This window comes from Myotis myotis, unplaced genomic scaffold, assembly GCF_014108235.1.
Source record: "Myotis myotis isolate mMyoMyo1 unplaced genomic scaffold, mMyoMyo1.p scaffold_m19_p_18, whole genome shotgun sequence".
Classification (NCBI taxonomy): domain Eukaryota; kingdom Metazoa; phylum Chordata; class Mammalia; order Chiroptera; family Vespertilionidae; genus Myotis; species Myotis myotis.
The window spans coordinates 33303241-33315025 of NW_023416322.1; the positions used below are offsets into that span (position 1 = coordinate 33303241).

Consider the following 11785-nt stretch of genomic DNA (forward strand, 5'->3'; position numbering starts at 1 on the left):
CCCACCCAGAGTGATAATTGACTGCACATATAAATCACTGCTCTTTTTCTCCTTTGAAACTTACTAATAGAAAGCAAGCTAATGGGATTTAAACCATCCTTGATTCTGGCTCCAGTGGATTACCATTACTCGTGTGAACCATCTTTTCCTGGTTTATATTGTTTGGGATCCTGTGTTCTTGGTTTTATGTCTGTAAAGAACTGGATGAAATAATCTCTCGCATTCACAAACGAACTCAGCAGTCCTTTTCAAATTTTTAATTTTCTTCAGTTTCTTAAAATAGTAGATACTAAGGAATTCAATTTACCCAACTGAATGTGTATTTATAACTTGTAAATAAACCAGGCTCTCTAAAACTAAAATGGAAAAAGTGAACACAGTGTTCTTGAGTCTCCCTGAACAGAAAACTTTTAACTGGGTTTCCGCTTCGGTCTACTTTGAGTAATTTTCTCTTGCTAATACCTGAAGGATGTGAAGGAGGAAATGGGAGAAAAACTTCTTTCAGAGATTGTAGGATTCTTCCCCGACCCAATCTTCTCTTTGAATTTTCCACCCACCCCCATGTCTCTACGGTGCAGCACATTCAAGAGTCCTTTCATAGACCTGTGTATTTAAGAATCATTTAAAAGTATTGAGAGCTGACCTGCTCAGTTTTATGGATTAAGAAACTGAGTCTCAGACTGAAGAACAGTTTATTTTTATAATTGTAGACGCACTTGTGTCACAATATACTACTCGCATAGGAGCATAGCGACACAATGGAAACCAAGCTTCATGGGACACAGCTCTTTACTGCAGTGCCGAGTAGTCGGCACGCTAGTGCGTCTCTTTCTTTAAATGCTGGTCATGATCATCTAAAACGAATCACACCGACACTGACGGACAGCACCCTGCATTTTGAAAAACACTGTTTATTGTGAGATGCTTCTGAGCTCAGTTTCAATTTTGAAATACAGTTTTTATCTGTTATAAATTCTCAAACTCGTGTTTGTATTTCTAAGTTCTGGCCACTGGCTTAAATTATTTTCTCTTCTATTAATCAGGTATCAACATGGTTTTTTACCACCTTTTCTGTCTCAGGACTGAAGGACAAAGTCCACCATGTGGACAGCCTCCACCAGCTGTTTTCTGCCATCTCGCCAGAACAGATCGACTTTCCTCCTTTTGTCCTTGAATATGATGCCAGGGTGAGTACCAGGAGTTCTCCCTGCCCTGCTGCAGGCTCCTAACTGCTCTGCAGAGCAGGGCTTATAAGGACATCCTTCCATTGTAAGATGATATTAATGCAATTAGTGTGTTTTTATAAACTTGATTGTATCAATTAACATTCTTAGGAAAACTCTTTATCCTAAAAGAGGGCTTCTCCCCCAATAAACTTTTCAATGGCAGATTTTTCTGCAATAATTTTGAAGCCAGTCCTGGGTTGTGTTGTGAATTTTTCTACCATCTTTCAGACATACCTCTACCTACTTATCTTAAGATTGAATGGCTATTCATCTCCATAAATAGAACCAGAAGAATCGATTGATGTCCATTTTCAATATTAATTGTAAATCAGGTAGCCAGTCTTAGTCTTTACTAAAAGTTTCATTTTGCTTGGTCAAAAGATCCTTAGTCTTCTTATTTACTTGTTGCTGGTTACATATCTTTATGCATGAACCAGGGAAGATATTGGAAGGCTATATTAAGTTGAAGTGAATTATTATTCCTTAATTATTGAACAACATGGATACAGTAAGATAAATATCCTACAACACATTTTATCTCTAACTTCTTTAACTTCAGCTATGATTTCTGTTCTTTATTTTATGAGTAAAGTATTTCACGTGTTCTGATGGCTAATAAAATCTTATGGTTGGTACGGCCAGCGTGGCTTAGTGGTTGAGCATCAAACTATGAACTAGGAGTCAACTTTTGATTCCTGGTCAGGGCACATGCTGGGATTGTGGGCGCAATCCCCAGTGTGGGGCGTGCAGGAAGCAGCCGATCGATGATATATAAAAATATATATATATTTAAAAAAGACTGGGTAGACTTAATGCTCCTCACCAGCTGTCATGTAAATATACCATAGAGCAGTGCCATTTTCATCCTGCCCCTCATTCTCCATTTCCAACTGCTATCTTACATTAATGCCATACATTTTCTGTTTAAGGTTTCCTGAAAAATACATTGTTTGTCAAAGAAACGCTTTCCTTAAAAATGATAAATGAACCTCCAATCTTATAAATGGAATCTAGAGCCCATCTCCTATAAAGTTAACTGCTTTGATTTTTATTAAGATAAAGTTAGCCAAAATGAGGCCAAGAAATTCCTCTGACATGGATGCGGTGCTTTCTACATTCGACATTAAAGCTCTGGCATTTAACTCTCTGTTTTGATCTTGAACTAAGCGCCCTGAGACCTGTAATCGGCACAAGCCTGGACGCCCAGGCGCGTCATGGAGAAGACTCACTTCTGCCAAGAAAGCTACGGTTATTACATTCTTCAGCAGCCGCTCCTTTTGTTTTGTGACTCTCTATTAAGATCCGGCACACAGTAAGATCACGCAGTCTGACAGCAAAGAGTCTGTGCGCTGTATTCCATTGGCCATGGATTCAAACGCGGGCTCTTCTGGTGACTGGCCAGGTGGCCTGTGTGAGCCTCCGGCTCCTCTCGTAAGATGAGGGTGTCACCTACTTCACAGCATTCTGTGAGGATGTAAGGGATAAGGGATTCAGAAAAATGCTGATAAAGTTTCTAGCGTATAGAATATTCAGTAAGTGGTAATGGTATTAAAAAAAATCATCATCCATCATCCTGATCACCTCTACCTATTGTGCACCAACTCTGATTACCGGGGAACTGCTCTGATGGCTTGCGCTAGACATTTTATATGTATTAAGTCATTGACTCTAAATCCCTTTCTTTTATGTTCCCAGTTAAAGCGATCTTATGACGTAGGGTTCTTGTCTTTTTTTTCTTCCCACAGGAAAATGGGCCTTACTATACGTCGTATCCCCCATCCCCAGACTTGTGACCTGCCCTCTCCCAGCCCTGGTTCCCAAGGACACCACCCTCTCCACGGATCACTACCTGCTGAAGTGATACTCATTTTTGCTGTACAGATCCAGAGAGCCTTTTGTGCCCACCTCTCTGGTATTTTTTTATTGACTGTATATTTTCTGGCACATAAGCAATCTGAAAATGGTAGGCCATTCTGAATTGCACACTTATTTTAACTTTGTATATTTGTATCAAATGAAAATGTTCATTTGTAGAGGGTTGTTCATAGCAATTGGGGAGCAACTTTTGCGTATCTTCAGTTTCCTGAAAGGACCCTGGATTCTCCAGTAGACAAGCCACCCATGTCACTCATACCCTCTCTTTAACATTGCACGCTTCCTTTGTGTACTTGAGCCTGTCTCAAAATACATAGAACCAATGTATTGCTGACCGGATGCATTATTTGCTTCAGATCCTGGCATCACGTTTTATACAGATAAGGTGGTTATGATAAAAGAGAACTGTCTGGGACCAAGGATTTGGAAATGAACTGATCAGAAACGTCAACATCATGAGCTAAATATAGGTCTTAGAATTTTACTGCACCAGTTAAGACGAAGGTTTAAGAACTGAAGTTCCTTGGAGCATGTGGTTTGTTAAGATTGTTCTGGTCTCAGCGGTGGGGGAAACAGGAAGATGGTAGGTATCTTCAGCCTTTTTCCTGTAATCATGGGTGACTCGGTCTCCTTATTCAAGGGGACCGTGCATATTGGAACCCTGAAGTGGAGGGCATCTCCTGGACTCCATCAGGGAGCCTTTGGAGATGTGCGGTCTTCCCAGAGTCATGCACGACCCTGTTTGGCTCTTAGAAATGCCCCCTGTAAGGACCCTTCCTAGTTGCCCACATCAGTGTGGAGGGAGTGTGTGCATGGAACGAAATTCCAAACCATGTTTGTCACTCAGGCTCTCCCTGTGCCTTAGCTTGCTTATGGGTAAAAGTAGAATTATGCTCCCTACCTCACAGAGGTGTCATGAGGGCAGCATTTAGAAAGGGCTTTTGATGTCTTTGGATGAAGAATGCTAGGGGAGTTTTTGGGGTAGGGTGTCTTCAGTTACTTTTTCAGTGATAATAAATATGCTTGAGGGAGTGCTACAAGCCCTTCCCCTTGTCCTTGGCATCTTTAGAGTGACGCTTTTCTTTTGGGACAAGAGCTGTTAGAGCAAAATCCCAACCCTGAGGACCTCCTTCCTCTTCGTCCAGATTTCTTCTGGCCTCCTCCCCCAGCGCTGCACTTTAATGAGAGGCATCTGCTGGCCATTTTAAGCATGTCTTCTTCAATTAAGGTCACACCATTATCATTTCCATCTGGGTGTCCTCGTCCCCTCCATGTCCTTCACCCCGGCATGTCCATTGGCATTTTGGAGAAGCAAGTGTAGCCATCTTCTAGTCTAAAGTGCCCAGGATCGGTGCTCCCAAAGGTCTGTTCCCTTTGCCCAAATTAATTCTTCAGTGGAAGTAAAAGAAACAACTTCTCGTTGTTTGTGATAGAGAAGTCCCCTTTGGTTGTGTTAACTGCATCCCCTGTTTTCCCATGTAAATGAGACGGGACTTTACATTTCTAATACGCGCGCCTGTCTTCTGCGTGGAGTGGACACATTTGCTTTCTGTGGGGAATCAAAACCACTTGTTCCTTATGCACTGCTTGTTTGTTAAGGACTTCCTGATGACTTAGGTCATCGGGTCCAGGGAGCCAGTCAGAAGTCTGGTGTTAAGCTTCCTCTCGAATAGTAATCCCTTCACCCCGTGAGCCTTGAGCCTTGAGAATCTGAAAAATTAACTTCATCTGCTCCAGGCAATTGTTAGGTCATGTTTGAGGCATCTTTTCCCCGGAGGCAGTTATAAAAATATGCCAGCTTTTCTTGGTTAAAGCTGGACGTGGCTCCTTCACATTGGCACCTGGCCCGAATCATTTCCTCTATAGATAACAGAGGCTGCAAGCTACTTCGCCATTTGAATGGAAACACATTTACACGGACAGTTTCTTATAGGCAATCATTTTGAAAGGATGTCCCTTTGTGGTGAGTATACCAGTGGCACAAGCAGGAGTCTCCATATCCTGAGATTCTAGTTCAGTTGATGTCCTAGGGTAGAAAGGTAGTAGAGGACTACGTACATGTCAACCACGTTTCATAATTAAATGGAGACTAAAGCTAAGGGCTGCTCTTCTCAATGAAACTAACTTTGGTGTGGGACCAAGTTTGTGTTGTCCTGCTGCCTGAAGTGTTATGTAATGAAGTTGTTTCTCGGTGTACTGAGATCCTAGGAGTGGAACACAGTGACCTCGATATTGAAACGATTAAGTAATGCTCAGTGTCTATCTGCCTCTGTGGAGCAGTGGATGCCTGGACAACACACGCCATGTTCAAGGATGGACTTGAGGATGAAAGGGTGCCTGGGTGGGGATGACCACTAGCATCTGATGTTAATTCAAAGCACCACCCAGTCCTTAATTCAGTTAAACTTTGGTCATGCCAAATGCTTAGTTGAGTTGAAGAAACAACTTACAAGACGTTAAGTTAATCCATTCATTAATTCATGCAAGGCATAATATGATTTTTAAGACAAGTATGTTTCTTGCTTCAGCATATGTTTGGATTCTTCTGAACTCATCTATATCTAAGTTTCTTGACAGCAAAAATAACCTTGAAAAAAAGCTTAGTTTTTATTAGACTCTTAGTGTCTAGAGGCCAAAGTGGTTCATATTTTAAAGATTTTGCTTTAATGTATATCTTAGTTCATTGGCTGGTGCTCTATTTATTTATTTGTGTGTTGTTGTTGTTGTTGTTTTTTTAAGGAATCCATCTCCAGTAGTTTGAGAGTGATCAAAGAGGATTTTCAGAATATTTTTGATAAGAAAAATGGATGTAGATTTTTTTATCAAATACCTGAAATCTAAAAGGATTAAAATATCTCCTATTTGTAGAGATGGATGAGTGTAATCACTTTAGTAGAAGAAAACGGTTAGCCTATTTCTATTTGTTTTTTATTTGTTCAGATATTGTTTAATGAATTCAAACTGTACCTAATGGTTTAAACTTTTCTTTGCAACAGTTAACAGGAAAGCGATAAAGTGTAGCTTCAATATGGGCTGAAAACCACTTTTCGTGTTTCCCTTGGTACATTGTGTATGTATGTATATGGAGTTTACATTGCCTGCTATATAAACAGAAATTATTAGAATTTGAAGTATTAGATAGAAGAATTGTATGGTTCTAGGTGCAGTGGATTGATTGTATTAAGGACCAAAAAGACTACAGCATATAAACCTCTAAAATTGGGATTAGCCAGGAAGTTTCTGATTGTGGTTCCCTTAAGTTACGGCCATTATAATTAACATGCAGGAGAGTTTTTTAGCTGTACTGACAGTTTTGGTATATACTAGTACCTCATGGCATATGATTGATTCTTGGTTTGCGATTGCCTGAGCCCATGAAGAATAAAGGAGGGTTTTATCTGTAATCTAGGTCATATAAAAAAAATAAAAAACTCAGAAATTATAAGGATGGCCTAGTAGGCCTAACCATACACACACACACACACACACACACACACACACACACACACTTTCTTCCCGCCTTTTGTCCCTTCCTCCTTCCATCTCCCCACAAGAACATTTTAATTTTTTAAAATTAAATTTATTGGGGTGATATTGGCTAATAAAATTATATGAGTTTCAAGTGTATGATATGTAATACATTTATGTATATTGCATTGTGTGCTTATCACCCAAAGTCAAACCTCCTTCCATCACCATATATTTGACCCCCTTGACCCTTTACTCCTTCTGGTGACCACCATACTGTCTGAGTTTTTGTTTGTTTGTCTCATTTGTTCATTTGTTGCTTTCCTCATATGAGTGAAATCATGTGGTTTTATATCCCACCTATGAATGAAATCATGTGGTTCTTGACATTTTTTGTCTGACTTATATCGCTTAGCATGATATTCTCAAGATCTATCCATGTTGTCCCAAATGGCAGTATTTCATCTTTTCTATGGAGAGTAGTATTCCATTATATATATGTACCACATCTCCTTCACCCAATCGTCTGTCAAAGGACATGTCAGTTTCCATGTCTTGGCCACTGTGAATAATGCTGCAATAAACATGGGGGAACATGTATCTTTACGAATAAATGTTTTCAAATTTTCAGGTAGGTACCCGTAATATTCCCACAGAATTTTTAATGGTGGTTAGTAGCATCGGTGCTGTGGCTTCTCACATATCTGGGTTCAGACCTTGGGCATGCTTCTCAACCTTTTCTGAGCCTCAGTTTTCATATTAAATAGGGATAATAATTCTCCTTGAATAATTAAGAGAGATGAATGCAATAATGTTCATGAAGCATGCATAGTGTTGATTTTTTTGTTTTGTTTTTTATGCATAGTGTTTATAAGTGCTAGCTACCATCACTTTTATTAGAAAAAATAACATTTTGCTAAGGTCTTTATATTATTTTATATATTGAGTAGTAAAATCAGGATTCAACTTCAAGTCTGACTCCAAAGTTCATGCTCTTATGAAAAGTTATTTAATAAAGACCATCAATATCAGTTGCTTATAAGTTTTTAATCTTAAATACTATTTTCTGAATATTTGTTACAAAATTAATGTTTCTGTGGAGGGGAAATGGCTAAGGTTCCTTTTAACAATTGTGTGAATGTGCTAATAACCAAATTGACACTAAATAAATATAAACTTTATTTACCAGTTGTCATGCTAGGTTGTGGTCTAGTAAAGGGATGGCGGGGCCATGAGGCCAACGTGTCTATTATCGTGCACATCTATGATCTGTAACTAATGATAGCATGGGATTCGCCCTGAATCGTGAGACAGTTTTTGCAGGAAAAGAATTTTCCCCCAACCAGTATTATCCTGATGTTCCCTGATAGTTCTGAGAAATAGTACGTAAGCATCTTAAATCTGTGAAACCTATTTGAAAAACTTGCTTTAACTGTTCTTTAAAATAGATGTTAGTAAGTCTTCTATCTTTTCCTAGTTTTCTAAATAAATTCTGGAGTTCTGAAAAAATGAACATACATGCAGGCTTGGTTGATTATTATTATTATTATTATTATTATTATTATTATTATTTTGCTGTTTTCTCTCATTGGGTGATGAGGAAAAAAATACCAGGAGAGGGTTGTAAGAGGAAGTCAGTTACTTTTTTAGAAAGGATAGCGTGTATCCAATTCAAGTCCTTTCCTTACTCACTATACTGTATTTGCATAGATTATTAAAGTCATGGAGACACCAGAAATGAGGCCAACATTGAATTCTGTTTTAAAACTATTTCCCTCTAAACATGGTAATAATCTATGCTGCAGAAATTATTGATTCTTTTCCCAATCCAGCCTCTTTCCCCATCTGCAAGATTTTGGATTTTAATGACTGCATGCCTCTTCATCCACACCTGTGGGTTCTGAAGGTAAAAGACACGTGATCAGTCAGAGCCTCATCCATCACAGCAGAAGACAACGGTTCTGGCTTCGCATTTGCAGACGAGGCCCAGGGCTACCTGATTTCCCCCATTTCAGTGTTTGTTATTTGACATTTTTTGGCGCCTACTTCAGTTCAAGTTATTTTCCTCTTTTATTAAATACAAATAAGACTGGTTTGCCTGGCTGATATGACTCAGCAGTTGAGCACCAACCTATGACCCGGGAGGTCCTGGTTCGATTTCTGGTCAGGGCACATGCCCAGGCTACAGGCTCGATCCCCAGTGTGGGGTGTGCAGGAGGCAGCCAATCAATGATTCTCTCTCATCATTGATGTTTCTATCTCTCCCTCTCCCTTTCTCTCTGAAATCAATAAAAATATGTATACAGTATATTTTTTAAAAAGACAAGTTTATTATAACTTTTCCTTTACTACTTGGGTGAAATGCCCTCAGGTTTTTTGCTTCTTTAAAATCCGAATTTATTTTTTATAAGTAGGTATGTAAAGCATTTTGACTATTTTGTCATGTCTTCTAGTTTAGATGTACTTATTATAAATAACACTGATTTTTAAAAAAAATAGATTTTATTGATTTTTTACAGAGACGAAGGGAGAGGGATAGAGAGTTAGAAACATCGATGAGAGAGAAACATCGATCAGCTGCCTCCTGCACACCTCCTACTGGGGATGTGCCTGCAACCAAGGTACATGCCCTTGCCCGGAATTGAACCTGGGACTTTTCAGTCCGCAGGCCAACACTCTATCCACTGAACCAAACCGGTTTGGCGACACTGATTTTTTTTAAGCATTGTTTTTAGGTGGGTTATGTTATCTATGCATTTTATTTCTAATAGTAAAGTAGGTATTAAAATTGATTATGAAAGGAGGCATTGGCTCTCAAACAGTTGAGAACCGCTCAAGCCTATCACTGCAGGTGAAGAAATGGAGGCCCGGCCCAGGCAGGGGAAGGCGCTTTGGGCTCACAGCAGACAACACAGGCAGTAGGTGGCTTCAGAATGGCCTCGCCACCCTTGCGAGAGCTCTGGTTTAACTGTTTGCACAGCTGCTTGACTTGGACATTTCCTCTCATGTCCTTTAAAGAAGGGTTTGTTGTTGGTGGTGTTTTTTTTAATGTATTTATCACTTATTTCTTAAGTTGCACTTTCCCAGCCAAGTTCCAAGGGAGGAGCAGAGTTCTGTCATCAGCAGCAGAGGTGATCAGCCGTACGCAGGGACTGGAAACGTGCAGTGAGTGTTTGACAGGCATTGGAAGAAGATGCTGCGCACATCCTCCCATCGTACCAGAATTCTTTTTGTGAGCTCAGAAACGGGATTCTGTCCTTTTTGTGAAATCATGATGGAAAGGACATTAAACAAAGCCCTGCTCGTCGCTCCTGGGCATTTGTTTAAAACTCCTGGTTGCCTTATAAGTCACTTCCTCAAAAATGACTACTTAAAAATGACCTTTATTGGATTCAAGTTGCTTCGGTATGAAAAGTGAGACGCTGCAGCCAATTAGATTACCACGGCCGTGAGCCAAGTACCCATTCTTCACGGCCCCAAGCCAACCAACCCGGCCCAGTGTTTCTCCCGGCAGGCCCGCTGCCTTTGCTTCTTGTCACTTTCTTTTTCCTCCTCTCGCCTCCTGTTAAGTCAGTGAGAGGGGCTTATTAATAGAGAAGAAATTCAGATGTTACTGATTTTGTCTTTTCTCCTCTAAAGCACCTGTTTATACGCCTTATCGTTTACATCCGGACTTCGAGATCGTGACTCGCCCAGGTAAACAGTGAGGTGGAGGGTGTTTCTGTTTTCACAGAATGCCCTAGAAACAAAACCTGCTGTTTATGGAGATTTAGAAAGCATCAAGGTAACGCCTTTGCCTACTACTCCTTCCCCTTTTCTTTTACTGCATCCTCCCCTCTCCCCACAAAAACAGTCCCATTCTAAAACCTGAGTATTTTCTTTCACTGTTTCTGGGACAAGCCACTATTCACATTTTGGTCATGTCATGTCATGTCGTTTTTCTCCATGTACGATTACTGGGGCTTCTCAGCCACATCAGTTTTAAAAGTACTTCCACCTTTCCATATGAGTTGCTCAATAGCTGCTATGCTGAGCCCCCCAAATGCCTTTGCTACCCCTTCCCCCCGCAAATTCCCTGGAGTTCCCCACAGTCCAGTAGCTAAAGAGTGAACAACTCTTGCCCTTCCAGGACCCCACTCCAAGATTATGGCCAACTTCTCTTCGGATTGGTCAGTGCCCGTGCCATACCAGTTTAAAAATCACACCTGTGTATTACCATAAAATTCCATTCCTGTATATACAGTGTATATGAATGACTAAGAGCATGGATTTTTCTTTTTTGTTCAGGTCAGTGGTCCCAATGTCTCCTTGAACAGAACCTGCCATGTAGTAAACTTTTAAATAATTGCTATACACACTCCCATATATATGGTGAGATATATATATATATATATATATGTGTGTATATATATATGTATATATATATATATGGAGAAAAATATGTTAGATAAGCTTCATTCTGGCATGATTTGTGGTTATTAACCATGAGCTTTATGTTAATAAACCAACTATATATTACATACATATATGGTTATATATATGTATATACACACACACACATATACATACACATACTTATATATGGTGAGATTATATATATACACTTTCTACTTAATCAGGGCTAGGCTAGGATTCTGGACTCTCTTGCTGTATATTGCACTACTTTCCATATGATTCTGAGAATCTTCCTTGTCCAGAACTTCCTCTGTTGCATTCTGCAGTCTTTAAATACTAGCCTCTGCCCTTTGACCTTGTTTTGGGACCACACGCCCATTCTCAGTAGGGGAGCCAACAACTCCCCACTTGGATTTATGACAATTCAGTCCTTGTTGACCCCTCCCAGCAGAATGTCATCAGGAGGCTAATTGTGACTTATGGCAGCTTGTTTTCATCCAGGTCCCTTCTCATCACGCTGGTCTGTATCACCCATCTGCTGTGTGACCTGGGTTCCTGGGAGGCCCCTGTGGTCTGAGACTGACGGGTGACCTCCCCAAAGCTAATTTCAGAGAGTTATTTGTCACTGTTAGCAGTTGCTCAAGTTCAAGCTTCCAAGTGTAGAATGTTGAGCAGCTGTACTTCTGTGACTGCAGCCATTTCTCTCTGTTTCCTATGTGGGAAATCCTGGCAGTAATCAGATCAGCCAGTCTTCATCAATTCTGCAAATAGGCCACCTGCTACAACATATTTTTTTCTCTCATTCCTGTAGGTACGAAAGG

General features: G+C 40.1%; 1 protein-coding gene across 3 annotated transcripts in view; it reads left to right on the forward strand.

The window, feature by feature from the left end:
* The window catches only part of GDAP2 (ganglioside induced differentiation associated protein 2), a 30067-nt gene extending 21268 nt beyond the window's left edge, over positions 1-8799 (forward strand). The window contains exons 13-15 of one of the 3 annotated variants that reach the window (XR_004973178.1): positions 1044-1187; positions 2972-3189; positions 8402-8799. Coding sequence is in view for 2 of the 3 variants with exons in the window: in XM_036342284.1 (XP_036198177.1) it covers positions 1044-1187; positions 2972-3019 (192 nt within the window). In the remaining variant the exon portion in view is untranslated. Of the gene's footprint in view, positions 1-1043; positions 1188-2971; positions 8087-8401 lie in introns of those variants that run through there. The other 2 variants (XM_036342284.1, XM_036342285.1) reach the window with 2 other exon arrangements.
* The last annotated feature ends 2986 nt before the right edge of the window (positions 8800-11785 follow it).